This window comes from Elaeis guineensis, chromosome 15 (assembly GCF_000442705.2).
Source record: "Elaeis guineensis isolate ETL-2024a chromosome 15, EG11, whole genome shotgun sequence".
In the NCBI taxonomy this organism is placed as follows: domain Eukaryota; kingdom Viridiplantae; phylum Streptophyta; class Magnoliopsida; order Arecales; family Arecaceae; genus Elaeis; species Elaeis guineensis.
In genome coordinates this window covers 75,070,727-75,097,040 of record NC_026007.2, presented here as the reverse complement: position 1 = coordinate 75,097,040, position 26,314 = coordinate 75,070,727, and the positions used below count along the sequence as shown (strand labels likewise).

The window sequence follows — 26,314 nt, the reverse complement described above, 5'->3', positions numbered from 1 at the left end:
AGGTATATTTTCTAGGGTATCAATAAAGTTACTTCTATTTTCTTCGTTCATAGTTTTAGGTAACTTATGATTGCATGTGATGTTTATTTGGTGCTAGATATCCAAGTTCGATAGGAATAATCAGGGAAATTTAGGCGATTCATTGGTCAATCAAAGGAGAACTGAAACTCTGGTTTTTTGTTTCTTAAATTGTCAAAGCTAAAAATAAGGTGGGGAGACTTTATTCATATGGCTGCTAATGATGAAGGCGATGAGCATAAGATGGTGGCGATATTCAGCCAACTGTCGATAACATTTGGTCAAAATAGTGAAGCAATGTTAAAGTAGCCTAGTCCCTGAGACGGTTCAGAGTGCTTTGAAAACTTACTCGATGTTACATGCAATGAATGTGATTTGAGCTTGAAACTCAATCTATGTTATCGACGGTGAAGCCATTTTGAGACCATTGTGCACCGGGCTCCTTCTCAAACTTGATCCAATGTTGGCCTATTTACAAATATACTTGCTTCGTGCCGATTTTTTGTAACACCAGGTCTCTAAGATTTAAGGCTGCATTTGATTTGGGAATAAGAAAAACTGACAAGAAAAGGTCACATCATAGTTTATTTGACTTTTTTTTATTGAAGGTTAATTTGGAAATTGTTGTTTGGCAACAATTTGACTAACTTTTGGATGAGCTTTTTCTTTGCCATAACAAAATAAAAAGTAGACATATTTACGACAGGAATAGCTGATGACATCTTTCCCTAAGAATAATTATGCTTCGCATAAACGACTTTGATTGGTGTAACTTTTTCTCAGATCTATCTGGAGAGGCGTAGTTTTTAGCTAAAAACTAATTTTTAGTAATAGTTGTATTTTGATATCAAAAACTATTTTGAGATAATATAATTTTTTTGTTTAACTATTAATATCCTAAAATCGTTCTGAAACTGTAAAAATAATTTATTGTATATTTGATTATTCCTACGGCCTGAACGTAAGATCTGAAAGGGCATATAGTCCACTGCCCACGATGATGCTAAAGATGATATACTCATCCATTGGATTCGCCCATATGATGAGAAGAGGATATCTATTGTCCAAATTTATTTTTGAATCGAATATTCTCCGATGGGTCTAAGACCTTATAGTCACGCCCAGAGGAGTAGCTATGCCAGAACACCCCCCAACCTCTTTTTTGCACCAAAAAAAAAAAAATAACCAAAAATAATAAATATCTAAAATAATTTTAAAATTATTTGGATATAAAATTTTTTATTTTTATCTATTTTTATATTTTTTTTAAAATTATCCACTGACTTTCTTATTTCTTTTGAAATTATCTTCATATCATTAGATGGAGATAGAAATGAGAGAAGATTAATGAAAAAAAAATTCTGCCACAGAAAAAATCTTAATAGACAAATTGATAGAGATGAAAGGAGATTAATAATCGAGAAGTTAAAAAAAAAGAATATAAATGAAAATAAAAGAAGATTAATCAAGGATGTGAATGTAAATGAGATAAAATTAATTTGAAAAAGATAAAAAAAATCAGACAAAAAATAGAGATGAGTGAAAATTAATAATCTAAAAAATAGAAAAAAATATAAATAGAAATGAGAGAAGATTAATCAAGAATATGGATGTACATGAATGAGATTAATCTGAAGAAACAAAAAATCCTGATAAATAAGAAAAAAATATTTAGAGAGTAATACGTAAATTTTCTTACAAAAATTAACTTCTCACAAATGCGATATTTAATTTACGATACTACATACATAGAAAGTACGAAAAGATCAACTTTATGTAAACATTTTAAGAGATCTAAAATATGATCCAAAATTATTTTTGAATTTAACCAAATACTCAAAATTTTATTTTTAGATCTAAAATTATTTTTAGCGAGTAAAAATGCACCTCCAAACATACACTATATATTTTTTGAAAGCTGTTTGGCAAGCATAGAGCTTGAAACAAACCTCATGCTTGCTTTATTCCCCAACCAAATGCCGCCATAGGTTCAATATGAGCTACTTATCAGTAATACGAATATTCGGCGAGGGATGCCAAAACAACGCCACCAACAGTTGGCACAAGACAAGTTACAACCGAAACGGTGGGAATAAGTGCCTTGATTCATTATTGACAACGGCAAAATCCACCCCTCGTAGCCACCTGCCAGACATTGCAGTTAATCAATCCACCCACTGCTGATTCTCCATAAAAGCCAGTGCGAGAACTGAAAAATAAAGAAAGAACAAAACATAAGGGAATGGCCATCCCGGATGGTCTCTTGGTTAGACAACTCTCAGGCCATGTAAACCGGAAGGCTAACACTTTTCATGGTTTGGCAGACAGGACAGACCTCAATGAAACGCTCGCAATCATCACACAAGCAAAGGTGCCTGCATGGCATCAGCAACACAGAGACCTCCTTGAGCTTGCAGGACCTGCATGCCATCTGCTCGCTGATCATTGGCTTGCCACCAGGCACGCTTGCTTGAAGGATACCACCAATAACACCACTTGGGTTGTAAGAAGAGACCACATCATCTCCTTCACTGTCCCCACACCCTTCCCTCACATGATCAGCACCCTGTGCGACGGCTTGCTTAAGGCTGTTCTTAAGCATATTCACAACAGACTCATTGTACCGAGCTCTGCACTGCCAAGACTGGGCTTCTATGGCCACTTGCTTGATTCGTTCAATGAGTTCCTTGTTCTTCCTGTTCACGTTCCCTATCTCAAGCTCCTTCTCCCGCAGTTTCCTCCCAATCCCTTTCTCAATAGCATTCAGGAAAGCAACCATGTGTCTTTGTTTCATCTCTTTCACTCCTTTCATGATTTGCTCCTCCTGTTCATACAAACAGGCCAAAAAAAAAAAATCAAATCCAGAACAGAAAAGCAAAAATGATAGAGAAAACAAAATCCACCCGACATCATTAATCTTCATCACTGCCCATAGAAACTTCCTAGAAACTGAGACAAATTCATTTACCCTGGCAGGGTTACTTAATATAAAAAAAAGATCCAAGACATTTATTTGCCATGGCAGGGTTAATTGATATAGAAGAACAACGTCGTCCATCGATAAATTACCACCATTTAGTATCTCTGTTAGTTTGTGAAAGATATAGATTGATCATAAAGCTGAAAAAATGGTGTTATTGGTAATTTAGCTGTTCTTACACAAAAATAAAAATAGTTTTACAAATTTTACAAAGGGTCTGGTGAATTTAAGTACAACTGACTGATGTTTTTCGGAATTTGTTACAGAGCATATAACAGTTCCCGCATCTTTATTTGCTTCTTCTTTTTTTACAGGTCCCTTGACATAAATTCTGCAGACTCAACCTGGAATCTGAATCAGGCAGCATTAAACTGATTCCTTTAAGATGCACTAGATCTCACTAAGTGAGATCCACATGACCCTTTTTTTAAAAGAAAAGGAAATTAATGGATTATGTTGATTGCTTCTTTCTTACCATAATTGATATTAGGAAGGACTCTAATCTCTATTAGATGCCCAGTGTTAAATGTGAAGGGATAAATGACAATTAATTTCCTATTGTTCTGGTGCTGCATACATGAGGGCTCAGGGAAAGCATTGAAGGAATTTAAATATGGACGCTTCAAGCTCCAAGAACAGCTGCAAGAGGCCATCCTCCAAGCCTTAAAATATATATACAGTAACATAACATATAACCTTAGTGATCAATTAATAACATAGTAGCAACTACATGCATTCGACCAACTTCACGGTTCACGCATAAGACCAGATTAAAGAAAAGTCCAGATCCCTCCAGTTTGGGCAGAACTGGAGGTCCAGTCTTGCAATCATGGTCGTACATGTATTGTGCAATGGTCATGATCGTGTGGGTATGGTGCAGTACATGGGACAGTGCTTCATGTACCATGCAGGGCATATGCAATCACAGCCATCGCACTATACATGGAAAGCTGTGATTACAGGACTGGACCTCTCCTATCCAGCCCCGAACTAGAAAGGATCTCAATTCATTAAACAAATATGCAAAAGAGAAGAGTAACTCTGTCATACAACAGAAATCATCTCTTTTTGCATGCATCAACATCTTGCAAGCAATCAAAAAGGAAACTATTGTATTAAACATTGAGTACCTGAATTCTGATGTAATGATCAAATTCTTCCTTTTGACAATCAATCTCAGTCCTCAGATTGTCACCAAGGGACATGACAACAGGAAAAGATGGTAAGCTCCCACTTGCAGAGGTAATGGAAGAATTGTGTTCATCATCATCATAGGAAAGCCTAAGCCCAGTTGATACAGCATTTGGGTTAGGGATACCTGGTGAGTGATCAGCCTCATCTTGACTAAAATTATTCAAGGAAATCTGAAGCTTGTGCCATCTTCCGATATCCTCAGTCTCCCTCCTCCTTTTGTTTGAACAGTTTAGAGCAGATACATAATTGTTACCAATGTTGTTGACAGGAGTTACAGTGCATGTAGCAGGAACTGCAATGCAAATTGGCTATATTAAAAGAAAAGTGTATAAATGAGATAAAATGTTCCAAGAGAGCAATTCCTTAAATTAAATAGTTGGACGGCCAAATGCAAGATTCCATTATGCGTTGAATGATATACAACAAAAGCAATATATACAAGCAAGTTACATGCTTTGTCTAAGAAAGATTACATACTTAGTTCAGAAGCAGATAATTGGAAACCTTGTGGTAGCATTTGGTAACCCAAATGAGATCATCACGGTCCGTGATGATCTAAGATCACCTATGATCCGAATCCTGTGGTGATCTAATCACCAGTGATCTAAGATCACTACATTTGCTAGGCTATGGTCCAGTGATTAAAGATCCCCAGGTATCCATGAGCAGCCTGTTTGATATTTTATAAGAATTCAAGATCACTGATTAAATAATACCCAAACTATCCACAATATATTCCATAAAAATATATTTATTAATAATATATAATATATTACAAATAAAATATTACTATATTTATTAATATATTAATAATGAATAGATTCTATAAAAATATATTTATTGATCCTATAAATTATTAATCCTATAAAAATATATTAATTATTATTATAGAATTAATATTTTTATTTATACTTATAATATATTATTTATTAATATAAATATTTATTTTAATTAGAAAAATAAAAAATAGAAGTAATATATTACATATTTTTAATATGTAAATATAAAGTACAATAAGATATTTTTACTCTAATTTAAAATTATCATTGAATCATACTATGACTATAATATATTATAATGTCATATATATTATAAATATAATATATAATATCAAATATAATATAATATAAGATATACAATTCTGATATAATATATTAACGGCATATTGATATACTAATTTTTTTTTGCCAAACTGAGGTTTTTTTTTGGGGGGGATAAACGGACAGTTCATATAGATCTAGTATGAATACATCCAAAAAGATCAGAAAAGAGGATATCCTTGAAGGCCAAAGGATGGTCTTCGATCACAGTCCACATCGTCTCTGCAGTATGCTCTGCGACATAAGCGGCCATCCAATCAGCAGTGCTATTAGCCTCCTGATACACGTGGCGAATCTCCATAAAAAGGCAGCTCCCTGCCATACACTAGCAATCATAAATAGAGGATACACTACCGCTGATAACGCTTGTCCCCGTAACCAGGAGACCACCATGGCCGAGTCCCCCTCGAGCATAAGTGTCTCAGCTCCAAGCCTCAGTCTCGCAAAGATAATGCCTGCCCACATTGCCTACAGCTCAACTTTCGAAATTGTGCTGCCTATGAGGTGACGACCTTCCGCAATCAGGAATTTAGAATCCAGGCCACAAATCAAAGATCCTGTGCCTCCTCTATTGCCTCTAGCACTACCATCAAAGTTGATCTTGATATACCTAGGAGGTGGGGGCTCCCAGGTGATGAACACCAGTCAGATGCTACCGAAGCAGCCAGAGAGTCATAGGTTCCCCAAGTAGCCAAGGTCAAACTAGTCGAGGTGTGGCACATGATCTCGATAGCTTGAAATAAGGCCCTCTCAAGAGTGAGCCTTGCAAATTGCCAAACATCCTCGAATAAGCCCCTGTTCCTAGCCAGCCAGATGTGGTAGGCAATGTAAACCACCCGAATACCCACGACCCTAGACATATCACTCTTCATGCTCCTCTAAAGGGCCTCTAAAAAGGTCTGAGTAGGCTGAGGGTATTTTTGTCCTTATATTTCAGTCCAAGATCACTGTCCAAGGTGATATTGGATTCTCAACATCAAGGACGAATATTCCATCACTTGGTTGGGGGTGATTTGAGTAGAAGTGACTTAAGATCACCATGGTACAACCAAATGCGGTAATTTCAACACCACCCATATCATCCTTGATCTTAGAAGGATCACCACATACCAAATGCCTCCTATAGGTGTAGTGACAAAATCATCTCAAGTTAATAATTTGCTAGCAACTTATAGCACGAACTACAAGGCCATGCAAGTAAGACTAGAAAAAAATAAAGAAAAATTGAATGAAAAAATTCAGCTGCAGCACCCTAATTGCAACACAGCAAAAATCAATATGATCAAGGATATTGGATCAAGACAGGGTTCCAGCATTCAAGCAAATGGTTGAAAAATTTTCAGTTAGGTCCTGGCTTGTTTAGAAGGTAGAGAAGTAGGAGATTCAACTTCATGCATCGAGATTATGGTTTGTTCTGTACCAATTAACAGATGGGAAAAAGAGTTTTTACAATGATAAATAGACCATACAAAGGATTATGCAACTTGGGTTAAATAGTCATTTGAAGGACAAGATTTCTAAATATAATTCAGAAGCCTGCATGAAACAACATTTTATATACTACACCAAAGCTAGTGTAGATCAACCTGACAGTGAGAAAAACAAATTTCTTTCAGTTTCTCCGTCCTGTGGACCACTTAAGCATCAGCAAAACATTTAAAAGTTACACAAAAGCAAGGATTGATTATCAGATAATATACTGAAATGCATTCCAGTGCATACTATACGTAAGGATGTCCATGGTGTGAACTAGAAAAAGTGATTTAAGCTCCTCGATCAGCTCTGGACTCATTTTTCACAAAACAATTGGACATGGGACGTTTGTGTTAGCTGGATTCCCACATTCTGGAGCTGTAGCAATTTTTCATAGGTTTTGGATACTCTATTCTAACATTACAAAGACAGACATAATCAGATGCAAAGTTTTATAGGACATGTAAACTAGCACTCATGTCGATAATGCATCTAAACTCATAACATGTCATCACAGCCTTCAAGGCCACTTATTTCAAGTACAAATATTCTAACAATTATGTTTGCCATCAAGAAGAAGTTGAAACTACATGAATAATCATCCAACTGGAAAGGCACCATCATCAAAGCAGACTAATTGGAGTCTCTGATACCACTTATGAAATTTATGCTGCAATCATTAATTACTTCAGACATTTGAAGTTATGTGCTAACATGATGGCACTGAATTGCATGGTTTATCTTTTATTAAAGTTTGAGTTTTGTGAGTCAACAGAACATAAAGCAAGGTTTTGAAAACCGGTAGCAGTGATCGTTTCGGTCACTGGCTGGTTCGGTACCACGGTATGCAGGCATGCCGGCCGACCCGGCATACCAAATTTTTTTTTGCTGGTTTTTTTTTGGAAGGGGGTGTCCAATCAAATTTTTATGGATTATTTAATATTTTAAAGCCCAAATTGATATTTAGTGATATTCATTAATGTTCGTATCACTCCGATACATCTTTAATCGCATGTGACACATCTAAGTATGATATTATATTATTTAGCATCCTAAATAATCAATACATGGACTAGATATCATTGGATCTTAAAATACTTAAATCAATTAAAAAATATAAAAATACTCAATACGTATTGATCATCAGAACTTGATCGACCGTCGATGTCCATAAATATCTAGATCATTTACATAGTCAGAAGGAACATCAGTCCATCCCTCTAGCCATATAGCATTATAATCCTCGGTATTTATTCCATAAGGATCATAACTCATCTTCAATCTCTCACTAAGATTCTGACTCTGAGAGATATCATTGGGCTGATGTCTGGTTGTGAAGGGATCCATCCAAATATATCAGCAGCAAATTTCGATCCATAAAATGCTCCAGACTACACATGATAGTAACCACTAGAAGACGATGTTCCGATGCACCATATTCCTATCCATATCCGTAAGAATCATAGGCTACCTATGGCTACGGGTAAGGATCCAAAATATGAGGACGAATTGATACATCTATGGATCCTACTCCATGAACGAGGTCATCTATAGCTGCATCATATCCTAAACGACCTTGTAGAGCTCATCATCGGTATGAAATCGTATTGTCATGAGCTCTACTAGCTCGTACATCATGATCCCTATCCTGCGTGGCGTGCATAAAATGAGACTCACCAGTGAATTGAAGACCACCAACTGGCTGTGTCTCCTGTCCTCCATCCCTCCATGATCACCAGATCCATGAGTAGCTGAAGAACTATCATCACTGCTCTGCCTAGTGTTTGAATCTAAGTGAACCGAATACTCTCTCTCTACTGGGGTTGCAATTGTCTTTTATTTTCTTTTATCTCTATGCATAGCAACTGCCTACCCTCTCTCATGCCCTGCTCTAGCTGTCTAGACTGCGAGGGTGGATGCTATGGCGTATCGACTAGAGGTCTATATGAAATGTTGCTACTTACCCATTGAGAAGCGTCCACCCCAGCCTCGCTAGCAACAAAACTGGTAGGTCGTGGAGACGATCCTAGCATTAAGCTCTGACTCCTACTGCTGACTCATAATCCATCCAATCATCGGATCTTCATTTGCATAAGCAAAATCACTCGTAGTCGGATCTGAGTACTTCAGCTGAACTTCCTCCTCAATACATTTGAGTCTTAACCTCAAATTATAGTGCACATACACAAGATCATTGAGGCATTTCTGTGTTAGACAGTTTCTCTACTTGCTGTGGATAAGGACAAAGGTCAACTAGTTGCGCTCACATCCACTTGATGAAACTGTTTGGAAGAAGATCTTAATGACAAGATCCTTCAAATTTCGTGCGGATCCATCAGAATGCACCCACCATTCAACTACAAAATCATTGAAATTTAGCAAAATTAAAAAGAAAATTGAATATTTCAATATGATAATAGATTTATTAATATATATCCGGATTCATCTTTGATTTACTTCTGATCGCTACATTACTTCCAAATGATTCTGTGTCCTTCCTAAATATTTTTATTTGTAAAAAAATTATTTATTACAATATTTTATTAAAGATACAACTAAGATAATAAACATCATTGAACTTAACTTATTTAAGATACAAAGCCGCGATGTCTAAATCAAGCTCCATCTTGTCTATTACATTTCGTAAGGTGGACAAAAGCTCTCCATCCATACCAATCTCAGTATAGAGTACTGAAATATCGGATTCAAATAATAAGCTGCACATAGATTTTCATAATTGATTAAGTTTATTTATACAAATTTTGAAAGAGTTTTTGATCTATTGCTTACTTGATAAATGCAACTTCCTACCCATTTGATAGCCCCATCAATGGTCGATGGTCCTGATGTACTCATCTGCATGCTGTGGATTTGCCACCTTAATTTGTTCCTTTGCCCTTCCCATCATATAATATAAGAAGTTCATCTGGGATATCACTTATCATCCACGACCTAAAGCACTTCATATAGAGGCTTGATGTCACCACTATTTTTTTGACCCGTTGCTAGAATGACTGTCTTGTCACTAAGCTGTCGACATTGCTCTCCTCAGTGTCTTCTTTGGCATATCTGCTCTATTGCTTCTCAGGACCGACAAACATCTGACGTAAATGTACTTTCTTATCAATCAGGCTATCAAATGCTATATAATTGATAGCAAATCATGTAACATCTGATCTTAATATATCACCCTTAGCAAACTGCCGCATCAATGAGAGGATCCATGTATGGTTGTAGATGAATCTGGTGATGCTCTATGCTGACTCCACTACCTTCTACACCCTATGAATCTTTCTAATATTCATTAACATCAGATTGATACAATGTGCAGCACACGGGATCTAGAAAATATGCGGTCGCTGCTCCAATATCTCTCCTGCAGCTTTATACTGTGGTCCATTATTTGTAATAACCTGCACGATATTCCGCTCTCCTGTCTGATCAATCACCTCCTTCATCAATCTGAAGATGTAGCTAGCATCATGCACCTCAACTGAAGCATCAATATCTTGTGAAAAAATATTCTTCCATCACAATATACCAAGTTGATGATGCGTCATCTAGTAGGACCAGTCCAACTATCACACATCACAGTTAACCCATACATAAGCCATTTGCTCTGATACAAAGCAATCTATTTTTCAATATCCTTCTTATTCTGGTCAAGATGCTCACCATAGATATCTCTTGATCCTGAAGGATCTACACTAGACCGACAGTCTGTATAGATGAAATGACAGAGCAACAATATGGATTGTCTGCTGCGTTTGTTGGGATGTGATTGAAATGAAACCAAGATCCAATAGCTCGTCACATATCTTTCTTCTTATCTTTCCTCAATATAGTATCAATCCTCTTGCTTGGAATCTCCACTAAGAAATACATGTGGATCCAAATTATGGATAATGGCTCCTGTTGAAATCTCTCTAAAAGACTTCTTTCTACTGCCAAATGCTCCCAACATGGATTCAAGACGGCTGGTGCCTCCTACTAACGGGCTCTCTAACTGAGAATATCCTCCTAAACCTTGACTCAGACTAATGCAGTATTTACAGAAAAAAATATTCGATTATTGGGGAACAATCAATATGTTGTAGTGCTCCTTGAGCCTGATCCATCCTCATAAGTTGATGGTCCAAATCAAGCTCTATGCCTAGCTACCTCCTCTAGCTGTCATTGATCATCCAAGCTCGTCTGAATGACAGTCTCGATCTGTGCTTGCTCATCGTTTAAAACAGATCTTTCCTCTGACTCTCTGAAGTGATAAGAATGTGGCTCTGCTGCTTGACGGTCAACCTCTGTCTTCTTCATCAAATTTCTTTTCTTCACTACTTTAAAATCAGCAAAATATTCATTAACTGACAGACCTCTTGTGGACACTAATGGCACATAGCTACATTTGAATAGTTGCCAGCCAAATATTTCGACCGTATAACTTCTCCTTTCTTGAATTCGATGCTATATTTACATCTCTAATGATGCCGATTTGCAAGCATCTTCCCATGCTTCCAACTAATATCACGTTATGAATCCTTTTTCTTTCTTGATGGATCCATTCTTGAAAATTGATAAGCACATCACTTCAATAATTACGTAAAAATGATATATTTTGTTTATTCAATTTTTTATATTTTTTAAATTATTTATTTATTATTTATTATTTTTTAAAATAAAATATATTAAAAATTTAAAAATTATAAAAAATAATTTGATCTTAAATTTATATAGAATCTTATCATAAATACGATATATAATTTTCTTAGATAGTGGACATGCATGAAATGCTTTTTTTTTTTCAAATTTAGGCCTAGACTATTATGCGCAAGATATATTGAAACGTTGATAAATAGGTACTAAATTTATGTCAAAAATAGCTTGTAAGTCCCTAAACAATAATCTGATTTTACAGTTATTTTTTAAAATTTATTTTTTTAATATTTTTTATTCTAAAAATATATTTTTAATTTAAAAATTTATATACTTAACGAAAATTAATGATTTTAGTATTATTGTGTAGATCATTCATAGATCTATAATATATATTAAAATCATGTCAAAAAAAAAATAATTTTTTTTATTTTTTATTTTTCATGAATTTTTTTTTAAAAAAGAGAGTAATAGAAAAGAGAGATAGGAAGGAGAAACATACCTTAAAGGGCTTTAATCCATATATTCCTGGAGTCTTTCTACCGCTCTCAGTGTTAGAGAGTGAGAAAGGGAGAGAGAGATTGAAAAACAGAGAAGTCGAAAATAAGAAAGAAGTTTTGACTTCTTGTCTGTCTCAGAAAATAAGAAAGAAGCCAAATCGGACGGTTCGGCTTGGTAAAGCTGCATACCACCCGATTCGAACCGAAACCGTCCAATTCGGAGATGAACCAGGCGATTCCTATTTTTTTTATTTTTTTATTTTTTTCTTGTCGGATACTGAAAATCAGGGCCAAACCGATCTGGTTCCGCATCGATCTGATCCGATTCTGCACCGATCCGGCTCGATATGCCTTGAACCAAGTGGTTCGGTCCGATTTTCAAAATCATAGTCATAAAATCTGGCCTAGGCCTAGATATGCTCATCTGTTTGATTACCAAACTGTCGTTAATTTGCATTTGCATGTGGATGTGTTTGTATTCGCTTGTGTCACCATGTGAAGATTTTGGATTAGCCAACAATCATATGGTTGTCATAGTTTATCATAATATACCATCATTTTAACGCCAGTCATGGGTTTCTTACTAATCTAAGAAGAGCATAGATCAAAATTATGAGGATCTAATGAAAGACTGAGGGTGAAATTCATGCACATATGTATGAATTTCTTTAAGGAGCTTGAGTGGCAGGGAGGAAAATAAAGAGCTACGTGTGTAAATTCTAGTTTATAGTTTAAAACTCGATCAGTTGTATATGTAGCCTATTGAATACAGAAACTCAAATCCATATAATAATTCTTCAACGGTTTGTGCCTCAAAAAACACCTCAAATAGATGGCTCTTACCCTTTCATGTGCATACTAGTTCTCTAACAAAAAGCTATTACAATAATCCCTCCATTTTATAGTCAAAAAGCAATCAAAGGGCATGGTATCTTGAATCAGATGTACCATAAGGGCAATGTTTCTACGGTTTGAACCAACGTCGGTAAAACGGTCCCAAACCACCCAATTTGGGCATATCGAGCTATAGCGGCGGCAAACCGAGACATTTCCGGCCTTCACATCAAGAAATCGGTGAGGAAGAAGAAGAGGGACAAGGAAAGAAAGGAAAAGAGAGAAGGTGAGAGGGAGGGGGGAGGAGAGAGAAGGAGGGTGGAGGAGGCCGATGGAGAACCACAAAGGGCTAGGGAGGGGTGCAGAGAGGCAGAGAGAGGCTCTGTCCTCTAGTTTCCTTATTTCGTTCAAAATAGGGGCCCTGAAGGGGCTCCTATTCTATTTTGAAGAATTTTAGTGAATTGGGCAACCATCTTATTGACTTCACCTTAATTTTTTTCAAAATAAAAAAGAGGCCCCTCCAAGATCATTTTTTGAACGAAATAGGAGAATCGGAGGACAAAGCCCTCCCTCTGCCTCTCTACACCCCTCCACAGTCCTTTGCCGACCATCCGCCACCCTCCCTCTCTCTCTCTCCCTTCCTCCCCCCTCTCTCCCTCTCTCTCTCTTCCTCTCTCCCATTCTCCCTCTCCCCGCCTTCTCTATTATGTCGATATAGGTCCGATACATAACAATATAGGGACATACTGAACCATGCCATTGGGTAATCGATACAAGCCCCAGTACCGGCACAGTGATCCTTAGTTTGAACTGATAAAGTTTAAATAGAAAAGTTCATCACACTAACAAATGCAAGGGATCAAATGGCAGCTAAAGCAAAATAGCGGAAGCTCAAGACTGAAAGGCACCAATCCAAGTTAACTTGGAGGGCTAAATTTAGATATAAATGCACATGGGCCTGAGAGAATAATTTCATCAATCTTTGAATCCTCACTGAAAAAGAGATTAGCCCAATTATGCAAGAGAATATGAGACTAGGTTACATAAAGTCAGGAACATGTGCTTTACAAAAGTTAATCGGGCTTGTTAAGAAATTTCTTCATGCATATGGTTCAAACAAAAAATAAATTGACCTAGATCTAACCTGTAGGCTGTAGCAGTCCTAACAAATCATAAGGGAAGAAGAACCATGACTCCAGTTTGACATCAATACAAGCAGGACTGGTGTATGTTAGGTATGTTGCATATATAATTGATACCATTCAGCAAAAAGACAAAACAGGGAATGGATTATATTTATCTCAGACTGCTATGGTTAATTATCAAATTACTATTTTTTAAAAAAAGGTATATAGAGATGTTATGTGAAAATTTGCCAAAATGCAACACAACCAAACTAGCACTTTGGCCTATCTAATGAACAATAATAGCAATAATAATGACAATGATACTAATAACAGTAATGTCTTTAAAGTCTATTAAAGTTGATTCCTTGTTATTTGCAACAACGAGATTTCATAATATCTTGCATAGGAAAGATAAAGGGTTTGAGAGAAGGTTGAATGGGGCATATGCACAACATAATGTCTTCATCTATCATTCTTCGGAGGAAGGTAATGTATGTGTTGTGATCCAGGTGGTGTGCCCAAGGCTCAGGGGACCAAGGCTAAGGCCAAGGTCCATCATTCATGAGGGCTTCATGGAGGCTCTAGGGCTAGTTGGGCCCTAGGTTGAAAGGCTGTGGGCCCTTCGGGTTCTTGAGGTCTAGGTTATGTGGGCCTCAAGGGACCAACTCTTTATGGGCCAGGTCTGGGCCCAGGATAGGTGAGATTAGGTCGAGTCATGGGTGTACATGGGCTTGGGTTAACCTAATCTCCCATAGAGTTGGTCAAGGGAGTTTTGGGTTTGGGTCACTTGACCCTGTGTTTATATATACATGCACTGTATAGGTTTGATTAAGCCAAGGAATACGAAAACCCTTTCTCCTAAGTCTCTCTCTCTCTTCTCCCTCTCTCTTCAGCTATTCTCCACGCCCCAGGAGCAAGAAACCCTAGGGTTTCTTGCCGCCAGGTCCATAGAAGGAAGGAAAAGCAGGGGAGGCACTAGGGTTTTGAGCCCCTCCCCCTTTGTGCCGCCAACCATATTGCCTCTCCCTCTCTTGCAGCCGCCCAAACATTAGGTTCAGGACTTGAAATCTCTTGCTACAGGTTGGTACAAGTTTCTCTCAGATCTGAAGTTGATCTGAGGTCGTTTGAGGCGCGGATGAAATCTCCATCAACAGATCTACAGGAAAGGCTGCAGCAGGACAGATCTGCAAGGTCTGATTCTATTTACCTTCTTCCCTATCTAGAATGCTCCGATTCGAGATCTACGAATTGGAAGACCTCGGTCCAGGCCTGATCTGGTTGGGTACCAGATCTTGGATTTTTTAAAGGTGATCTTAGAGGCGTTCTTCATCTGGAACGAAAGACTGACGAAGAAGACAGCAATCAGGCTGATTTGTTAAGGGCCTTCGATCGAGTCCACAAGTCTCCAGATTTGTTCGTTGCTGGTTCCGCTGCACCAAGATCCATGGGAGGAGCCGGGATCGTGCTCCAACAGTTGGTATCAGAGCCACGGTGGTGAGGAAGCGGTTCCAAGCACGAGAAGTTGAAGATCCCAAGTGCTGAAAATTTTCAGCAAGATACCATCAAGGTATGTTCTACACTTCTTGATTTTATATTGCTTGTTTGGCTTGGATCCAGTCATGGACAGCAATATGAAGGTCGATTTCGAGAAGTTTGATGGCAAGAAAAATTTTTCATGTGAAAAATCCGGATGAAGGATCTTCTGGTGCAAGCAGATCTGGATCAGGCTTTGGATGAGAAGCCTGAGGGAATGATAGATAGACAGTGGGCATCGTTGGAGAAGAAAGCATGCTCGGTGATCAGAGGATGTTTGGCGGATGCGGCGTTGTATTCGGTGCTGGAAGAAAAGACCCTGAAGGGCCTTTGGTCGAAGTTGCACACCATGTATATGGGGAAGAATATGTGCAACAAGCTAATGCTGAAGAAGAGGTTGTACAGTCTTCGGATGCAGGAGGGATCTGATGTGATTGGCCACATTCAGAGGTTCGACCAGTTGTGCACGGAGTTGATGAATATCGGGGTGAAACTGGATGAGGACAAGTCCCTGTTGCTTTTGTGTTCGCTGTCAGGATCATATGACTTTTTGGTGACTACACTGCTCCACGGCAAGGAGACTCTGGAATATGAGGACATGGTCTCGGTGCTGAGATCTAATGAGCAAAGAGAAAAGTTGACCAGAGATCGGGCTCCCCAGGAGGGTTTGACAGTAGGGGAGAGGACAGGTAGAGGCAGAGGCAGAAGCAAGTCCAGGGGGCGGTCCAAGTCCAGGAAGGGAAAGAAAGAGATGAAATACTTCAAGTGCAACGAGTTCGGGCACTTCAAGCAAGAATGTCCACTATGGAAGAGCAAGAAGGGAGAAAGAAGTGGCTCAGAATCAGTGAGTGCAGTTGCTGGGCAGCAGGTGGAAAATGATCTACTTGTGGTATCAGATGGTCATAGGCATTACACAGAAGAGTGGACACTAGACTCTGCGTGCTCACATCACTACACACCACACAGGTCTTGGTTTGCGACATACACCAAGACAGATGAGGGATCAGTGACTCTAGGCGACAATCATCCTTGCAAGGTGGCTGGGATAGGGACAGTCAGGGTGAGGATGTTTGATGGGATTGTGAGAATATTGACAAATGTAAAGCACGTCCCGGAGCTGGAAAAGAATCTGGTGTCACTAGGCTACTTGAAGCGCAGTGGATACAGCTTCAGCAGTAGGGCTAGAAGCGGAGTATTAAACATCTCCAATGGAGCTATGGTGGTGATGAGAGGCAGGAGGTTGGACAATAATCTCTATCGCATGGAGGGATCTGTGGTGATCGGAGAGTCTGATGCAGCAGTTGCAGCACAGGACCAGCAGGGGGCTTACAGGATGTGGCACTACCGCCTAGGCCACATGGGTGATAAGGGGCTGAGGGAGTTGAGCAGGAGAGGACTCATCTCTGATCTAGAGGATGGTGCTACAGGAGAAATCTGTGAGCCTTGCTAGATGGGAAAGCAGAGGAGAGTTCAGTTCAACATCAGTACAACCCGCAGTGCATCCCTCTGGAGTTAGTACACACGGATGTGTGGGGACCAGCCCCAGTTTCAGCTAGGAATGGGGCCAGATACTTCATGACCCTGATTGATGATTTCTCAAGGAAACTCTGGATTTACTTCATGAGAGAGAAGTCTGAGGTCTTCACCAAGTTCAAAATCTGGAGAGCTGAGGTGGAGAATGAGCAGGGGAGGAGCGTGAAGTGTCTGAGGTCAGACAATGGCGGGGAGTACACCAGCAGAGAGTTCCAGGACTACTGTGAGGAGTGTGGGATCAGGAGACACTTCTCAGTTAAGGAGACTCCACAGCAGAATGGGATGGCCGAGAGGATGAACAGAATACTTCTGAAAAAGCACGATGCATGAGGCTGCAGGCAGGGCTTCCAAAGGCGTTCTGGGTTGACACAGTTGACGCAGCGGGTTACTTGGTCAATCGGTCACCTCACACCAGGTTGGATGGCAGGCTTCCAAAGGAGGTGTGGTCTGGGAGGACAGTTGGGCTGGGCCATCTACAGGTATTTGGGTGCACGGCCTATGTGCACATTGGAGCTGGTGAGCGGAGCAAGCTAGACGTCAGATCATGCAAGATGGTGTTTCTAGGCTATCCGCGAGGAGTTAAGGGATACAGGCTGTGGGATCCCTTGGAAAAGAAGGTCATCATTAGTCGGGATGTGACTTTTGATGAGGAGTCAGTCCTACAGAGGCGAACAGGCATGGAGGAGCAGCAGGAGCAGGAGGAGGTCCAGCAGGGCGCTGCTGGACAGCTTACCTCTTTGATTTTGCCTCTTGCAGGTACTACGGGAGGACATGACATTCAGGTGGAGAACCTACCTAAGGTGTCTCCACAGGTGGAGAGGACTCAGATGGATGATCGAGGTGGAGAGGTCCAGCAGGAGCGAGCTGGACCGAGGACTGATATCGGTGTTGCCCTACACAAGTCCAAGAGGACCATCAGGCAACCGGACCAATATGGCTTCGAGGAGAAGCTGTCATATGCCCTGGTGACAGCAAATGGAGACCCATATACATATCAGGAGGCTATTGAGAGCCAGGACAGAGAGCGGTGGGTCCAGGCGATGTCCGAGGAGATGCAGTCTCTCCACCAGAACCAGACGTGGCGATTGGTGCAGTTGCCATAGGGGAAGAGGCCCATTGGCTGCAAATGGATCTACAGTCGCAAAGAAGGGCCTTCAGAGCAGGGAGGTATCAGATTCAAGGCGAGATTAGTGGCCAAGGGATACTCTCAGAAGGAAGGTATCGACTTCAGCGAGGTCTTCTCTCCCGTCGTCATACATACTTCCATCAGAGTATTGCTGAGAATTGTAGCAGCTCAGGATTTAGAGCTGGAGCAGATGGATGTCAAGACGGCGTTCCTCCATGGGCATTTGGAGGAGAGGATTTACATGGAGTAGCCACCCGATTTCAGGGATCCAGGATCAGAGGGAAAGGTTTGTTTGTTGCAGAAGTCGCTGTACGGGCTGAAGCAGTCGCCGAGGCAATGGTACAAGCAGTTCGACTTCTATGTGCGCAGCATTGGACTTTCCAGGTGTGAGTTTGATCCCTATATTTATGTTCAGTCTCTTGAGGATGGTTCTAGGTGTTCCTACTCTTGTATGTGGATGACATGCTTATAGCATGCAAGAGTAGGAAGGTTGTGCAGGATCTGAAGGCATCCTTATCTCGGGAGTTTGAGATGAAGATTTGGACCCTGCAAGGAAGATCCTAGGCATGGAGATTTTCAGAGACCGAGCCCGGAGGGTGCTGCATCTATCTCAGGAGGGCTACATACAGAAGGTCTTAGAGAGGTTCGGGATGAAGGGAGAAAGCAGGCGGAGCTGCCACTTGCCGATCACTTCAGACTCTCGAAGACCATGGCACCACAGACTGAGGTGGAGGCTCAGGAGATGGAGACGGTTCCTTATGCTTCAGGAGTTGGGAGCTTGATGTATGCGATGGTCTGTTGTAGGCCAGACATCGCTCATGCAGTGAGTCAGGTTAGCAGGTTCATGGCACAGCCTGGCAGGGAGCACTGGAGAGCTCTGAAGTGGATATTCAGATACCTGGTGGGTTCAGTTGGAGTTGGCATCTGCTACGAACAGCGAGGTGCAGTGGGATACTCTGACATGTCCAGGGAGGCTCAGGGGCTGATTGGCGGTTATGTAGATGCAGACTTCGATGGAGATGTGGATACCCGAAGGTCTACGACAGGCTTCATCTTTAGCCTGTATGGAAGTCCTATTTCTTGGAGATCGAGTTTGCAGCCTATCACGGCCCTATCCACTACAGAGGCGGAATACATCGGGCTGACAGAAGCAGCTAAGGAGGCAATTTGGCTGAAGGGTTTGTTGACGGAGATGGGCCTTACTCAAGAGGCCATTAGAGTGCACTGTGACAGCCAGAGTGTACTTCTATTAGCACAGAACTCAGTCTATCATGCAAGGACAAAGCACATCGACATTCGGTATCATCGGATCAGGGAGCTTGTGGAGGATGGCGAGGTGGAGCTGGTAAAGGTACACACCAAGGAGAACCCAGCTGATGCACTTACGAAGGTACTTCCACGGGACAGCTTTCAGAGATGTGTTGAGCTGATTCGGCTGATGGACAGAGTGGAGCTGATTAAGGCCTTGGGACACCAAGGTGGAGATTGTTGTGATCCAGTGGTGTGCCCAAGGCTCAGGGGACCAAGGCTAAGGCCAAGGTCCATCATTCATGAGGGCTTTATGGAGGCTCTAGGGCTAGTTGGGCCCTAGGTTGAAAGGCTGTGGGCCTTTCGGGTTCTTGAGGTCTAGGTTATGTTTGCCTCAAGGGACCAACTCTTTATGGGCCAGGTCAGGGCCCAGGATAGGTGAGATTAGGTCGAGTTATGGGTGTACATGGGCTTGGGTTAACCTAATCTCCCATAGAGTTGGTCAAGGGAGTTTTGGGGTCACTTGACCCTGTGTTTATATATACATGCACTGTATAGGTTTGATTAAGCCAAGAAATACGAAAACCCTTTCTCCCAAGTCTCTCTCTCTTCTCCCTCTCTCTTCAACTATTCTCCACGCCCCAGGAGCAAGAAACCCTAGGGTTTCTTGCCGCCAGGTCCATAGAAGGAAGGAAAAACAGGGGAGGCACTAGGGTTTTGAGCCCCTCCCCCTTTGTGCCGCCAACCATATTGCCTCTCCCTCTCTTGCAGCCGCCCAAACATCAGGTACAGGATTTGGAATCTCTTGCTACGAGGTTGGTACAAGTTCTCTCAGATCTGGAGTTGATCTGAGGTCGTTTGAGGCGCGGTGAGATCTCCATCAACAGATTTACAGGAAAGGCTGCAGCAGGACAGATCTGCAAGTTTGATTCTATCTACCTTCTTCCCTATCTAGAATGCCTCGATTCGAGATCTATGAATTGAAAGACCTCAGTCCAGGCCTGATCTGGTTGGATACTAGATCTTGGATTTTTTAGAGGTGATCTTAGAGGCTTCTTCATCTAGAACGAAAGGCTAACGAAGAAGACAGCAACCAGGCTGATTTCGTCAAGGACCTTCGATCGAGTCCACAAGTCTCCAGATTTGTTCGTTGCTGGTTCCGCTGCACCCAAGGTCCGTGGGAGGAGCCGGGATCGTGCTCCAACAGTATGATATTTCACACGTGCTCACATATACATATATATAACATACATACATACATGCATACAAGGTTTGTCGAACCATAACAAAATATACTAGCCGGCAACCAATTCGGTACGGTACGAGTTCGTATCGTACCATGCCGAGGCATATCACCAAAGGGACAGCCAAAGAGGGAGAGGGGGGAGAGAGAGAGAGAGAGCCCTCATCTTGTTTGCAAAGGGTCCCTGCCTCTCTCTTTCTCCTTCTCCCTCTACCTCCATTTCTAACCAATGGACCAAACCATGCTGGTAACCGATCCATCCAATATGGGACACCCTGAACCGACCAATTTGGCACAGTTCAGCAAACCATGCGTACATATATAGATTAAAGTTTTGATTGCATGACTAGTGTTGGTGTAGAATTCCGCTGATGTCGAAGAAGCTGGAGACGAGGGGATCGCGACCGCCGTCGGGACCTACAAGAAAAGTCTAAACCGGAGTTAGAGATGCTCCGGAAGACCCTCCGACGCTCAAGTCAGTACTCTACTTCAACAGAAATGGAGTACTCGAATGGGATTTTAGCAGAATTTTGAGATATAGTTTTGAGCTTAGAGGAGAACGTATATGGGGGGTCTCTTTTATAGACGGGAGAGCGTAACCGATTGACAGCGACGTCCGTAACTGTCTGGTAGTGGACCGTTCAGGGCCACGTGGAGTTTGTTATGGGGAGTAGTGGTGTCCGTTGTCGCGACTTGCCAGAGAGTGGTGGGGCCACGTGGAGTTTGTTGCGAAGAGTGGAGTGATGTCCGTTGTCGCGACTCGCCAGAGAGTGATGGAGCTACGTAGAGTTTGTTACCGAGAGTGGAGTGGTGTTCGTTGTAGAAGTTCGTCCGGAATCCAACCGCTGTAGAAGTTCGGACGGAGTCCGATTCTTGTAGGAGTCCGGAAGAAGGCGCTTACTATAGAAGCTCGGATGGAGACCGGTTGCCGTAGAAGTCCGGATGGAGACCGCTTATCGTAGAAGCTCGGATAAAGTCTGCTTGCAATAGGAGTTCGAGTAGAAATCCGACTGCTGGAACCTGTCCGTTGTAGAAGTTTGTCTGGAATCCATCCGCTGCAGAAGTTCAAACGGAGTCCAGTTCTCGTAGAAGCTCGGATGAAATTCAGAAGGCGGTCGACCACGCAGAAACTTGGATGGAGTCTGACTACTGTAGAAGTCCTGCTGCTGGAGAAGCTCGGACATCGACGAAGTCCGAAAGAAGCTCGAAGTATAGTCGATCGTGACAGGAGAAAGTCTGGAAGAGATTCGGAGAGTAGTGATCACTGTAGAAAATCGGCGGATAGTGAAGTCCAGAGAGCATTTAGAGCAGTCCGATAGATGAATGAAGGAGCTCATTATTGGAGAAGTCCGGATGGCACGATAGGAGTTCGTCGTTGGAGGAATCTGGAGGACACTGTGGAAGGTCGACTGCTGGGGGAGTCCGGATGGTATTGTGGAAGCTCGGACAGCCGGGGGAGTTCAGAAAGACGCCGCACAAGGTCGGAAGCCGGAGAAGTCCTGGGAGAGTCGGCCTCTTACGAACTTCGGCTGGGATTATTTTATACCCAACAACTAGCATGAGAAGTTGCCTTGTTTAAATCCTTTTGATGAATCATTAATAATAATTCATAAAAACATTATGGCATGGCACTCTTCATTTCCTTCTCAGTCTTTTATGGAGGTTGCTTTATGGTGACGTATAAGATACTGAATAACAACACAGCATAGAAAAATCTATCTATTGTGTAGAAGAAAATGTTAAGCTGACAAAATAGAGGAGGAAGGGAAAGAAAGCTTAAGAACTTCACGGGAAAACAATAGTAACAACAATAGTAATAAAGTAGTATCATAAACTGATAGCAAACAAACAAAGAAAAAAAAACAAACCAGATGCTAGTATTCGTATCGTAAATGAAACAAAGAGGATAAATTAAATCAATACCAAGTACAATAAATATGCCGTAGTTTGACAGACTAATATCCATTTAAATGATAGAAAAAATGGTTCCATCCAATTCCATTTCATAGCTCTTATAATAACCAAAAGATGATTTGAAAAAGACAGATTTGAAGCCCTTGTCCTGTTACTGTAGGTAGAAAGACAGAAACACATTTTTCCCATCGGTTTTCCAACAAACAATAACATTTTTCGCATTGGTTACAATGAATTAGTAATGATAAGAAAAATTTTATTCTGTCGTTCAACTCATAATAGTTTTCTTTTTGACGTCTCCCAATTTATATCCATTGTAATAACTAAAATTGGGAATGCAGAAACTCAATCTATTGCATTCAGTTGAATTCACCTGCCACTGATTACCGTTAGATCTGAAAAACTGTTGATGTAGTCTATTTTAGAGAAGGAGGAACATACATGGGTAAGTTTGTTTCCTATAAATACAAACCTTATTACTCACTACAGATCTAGAAAACTGTTGATATAGAGAATATACAGGAACATGCACAGGAGTACAAATTTGCTGCCTCTAAATAAATATCGCATTACTCCTACTTGCTTCACAGTTATTAGATGATGAAATCTTTATCATGCAGTCTAATGCCTAGATTTCAAATTCCAATTGTTAAAGTTCTCTTCAATATATTGTTTTTTCATGCTTCACATCTCCACTTATCTTTCGCCTTTCTAAAGTGGTATGGCAGCCCACTAGCTCAATAACAAGCTCATTTTCCATAAATACTTATGCGGCCATTAATCCCCTCATAACTCTGCATTTAATTGCAGCAAATTAAAATGACTCATCTTAGGTTGACTTTAAAGTCTACCAGTTTATGAAATATGGCAATTTAAGCACAAGTTAAAATCCATCACATTTTACACATCTTTCCTAAGATCACACGCATCTCTTTTCCTCTTGTATACCAGCAAACTTACATCCTCCATCTGGAATGTAAAATCTCTTATAAGTTATCTTTCCTAAAATCTCATTATTCTACTCTCCTTTTGTATGCTAGCAAATTCATGTCATCCACTGGGAATCTTGAATTCCACATTTATTTATGCGCCATGACACATTCCCCATATCGTTCAGGAAAATTGCTTAGTGAAAAACTAGTTGGCTCTCAAATCACCCTATATCCACAAGTAGTCCATATCCATTGCTTTTCTCACTATTTTTCAGAGCTAGAAACACCAGCTAAGCCATTTAACATCACGTGATCTAGAATTTCATCATTAGAGTAATCATATTTTCATCACTCAGTATAATGGAAACATAAATATTTTGATCTTTGATTGATAAATGATAACATTTTATATTTCAGTAATTAAAACTTATCATGAAACTTCCACATTGGATGGCACAATCAATTTGGAATCTCTCTAGAAACTCATCCCCACAACCCCTCTCAAAGCATTTCCTTATTCATTTTTCTAAGAGACCCCCCTTCCCATGCCCATAACCAAACCCACTCCCACATCCACACCACTCCTAGTAACTATACTTTAAACTATTATTAAAAAGCCATCATCTCTCTACAAGCATTTTCATAGATTGAACTATATGGAACACATAAGAAAGGTATATGAACAAGGTTTTGTCCAGGTACATGTTAAAAAGAAAAAAATTAAGAAGTATAAAATCATGGTTGAGACATGAGCAGTTGATGCCATCCCTCCCACATACAACACAGATTCCACAGGCCAAGGAAGTAAGCAGACTAACAGCTGGTCACCCTGATGCAGGATCACTTGAGGTGCACATATCAAAATCAATATCATGGGAACCAATAGGTACATTCCTATTTTGATATATATACTCCTCTTTTGCATATGTCTGAAGCATTTATAAGGAGAAATGCATAATCGCAATGTATGATTCCGAAATGGCTAGGTATTGTAGTATTCTTTATTAAAAAAATTAAAAGAAAGGTTGCATCATCATTAGGGTCATTTTCATAACCATCTGGCATGTCATGAACGATATTGAGCTATGCATGAGCGAATAAAACTATTGATTAGTTCCTCCCTTCATAATCACATATCTGGATAACCTAAGCATTGCACTAAAAGCACCTGGAAACACTAATATTGTCAACTTCATTGGAGGCAAACACCCATATTCTTCTCACAGCACACCAGGATTAAGATGCTGGCTTGCACCATGTCAGCTAGAATAACTATGGTGCAGTAGTATATTGCATTGCATAGTGCATATTGGTATACACTGGTCCATATAAAAGCACGCCAGTTCAATACAACCCAACATAGAGCATAAAGTAAAATACACGAGCCTCCTTGGTATCTGTTTGGCCATTTGAGCTTGCACTACACTCTTTTGAAGCATAAAATGTCTCCCATTTTAAAGTTTTGAAGATTCAATCTTAGGATTGAACACGTTAATGATGCAAAGTTTTCATCATTAACATCATTAATTCATAAATGTCATTAATTCATAAAAATACCCTTACTTGATGAATGTCATTAATTCATAAAAATACCAAATGCAAAAGTTGCACATGTAAAGAATTAAAGCTACCACATAAACAGACATACGAGTTGAACACACACTTGGTAATTGCATGTAACTAGAGTGGAAGAATGATGAGCAATAACATAGATCAGAGGTATTAATTGTTCCAAAATCTCACACTCACTGCTTCCAAACAACTGAAGCTGGGTAGGTGCAGTGGAGTCATAATTGAATTGATAATCCTCCAGCACAGATGGAAACATCACATTGGAGTTATTGCCTCCGAACATTTTCCTTCCTAAAAAAGTCACCAAATCATGTTAATAATTTGTCCATTGAAATTCCATGATCAATCAGAACCCCACGACTACATAATTAAACAATGCAAAAACTTGGAAGTCGAAGATGCTAAAGCAATTCCTCCAGGGGGAAAAAAATGATGCTACCATAACGAAGCACAGCTTCACAAATGGTTGATCACGGCGACCTCCTAAATAAAGCCCTCCCTATCTCAGACCTAAATCGACAGCAGATGGCGAGAAGATATAATTCTACAGCACCACCACCAATAACAAAAACAACATAGAATGGAAACTACGAGTAGCAAAACATAGAATAAGCTTAAAAGCGGGGAGGGGAAAAAGAAGGCTTGGAGGGCAAACAGATTAGAAACAAGCACGCAGGACACCATCGCAGCAGCCACAACAGCACCGATACAGAGCAGATTAATACTGAATAAACGAGCGGATTTGTACCCCAAAAAAATAATGATGATGATAAAGGAATGAAAAGGAAGAGCATGCGTGATGGAAAACGACGATCTGCATCGACGATATGCCATTCGATAGAGAAGGCACGAGGATCGCCGTGAGAACATCCCGACCAGACCCAATATCCCAATATTTCTTCTTCTTCTTCTTTTTCTTTAACGAAACAATGGAAGACAGCGAAAAATCGAAGACAGCAATTAAAAACAAAAAAAAAAAAAGTGGGGGGCCGAGGACGACAGATCAAACCAGCTGATCGTGCGGATTTGTGGCGTCTGACTACCCGATTCGAGAGCTCAGAATTCGTCCCCGAAGGCCAGCTCCGCGATCATATATGATGATATATCATATACATGTAGAGAGAGAGAGAGGAGGAGGAATCAAAGCGCGTGCGCGGAAAGGAATCGACCCAGCAATCAATTCAATCCGAATATCTCGCTCTCTCGCTGGATTTTGTTCTTTTTCTCTCTCTTATGTACATACGCAAATTAGTAGAATTTCTTCCTAGTTCGCTTAGGAAGGAAGAAGTCCGCTGTCCTCTATCCCCTTGAACTTTTCACAATGGGTTTTTCTCTAAAAA

At 40.5% G+C, this 26,314-nt stretch overlaps 1 protein-coding gene across 5 annotated transcripts; it reads right to left on the bottom strand.

The window, feature by feature from the left end:
* Nucleotides 1–1,939: 1,939 nt before the first annotated feature.
* On the bottom strand, nucleotides 1,940–26,314 carry LOC105058817 (BOI-related E3 ubiquitin-protein ligase 1). 5 transcript variants are annotated; one of them, XM_029268554.2, is made up of 5 exons: nucleotides 25,984–26,314; nucleotides 25,146–25,265; nucleotides 4,129–4,484; nucleotides 2,354–2,842; nucleotides 1,940–2,227 (listed from the first exon to the last, which is right to left on the bottom strand). In XM_029268554.2, exons 2-5 carry the CDS (start codon nucleotides 25,255–25,257, stop codon nucleotides 2,180–2,182), a joined length of 1,005 nt encoding a protein of 334 aa, XP_029124387.1. In that variant the 5' UTR covers nucleotides 25,258–25,265; nucleotides 25,984–26,314; the 3' UTR covers nucleotides 1,940–2,179. The 5 variants fall into 5 exon arrangements, with proteins under 5 accessions (XP_029124387.1, XP_019710578.1, XP_029124386.1 ...); XM_019855019.3 differs by having other exon boundaries at nucleotides 1,940–2,163; XM_029268553.2 differs by having other exon boundaries at nucleotides 1,940–2,163; nucleotides 2,253–2,842; nucleotides 25,984–26,313.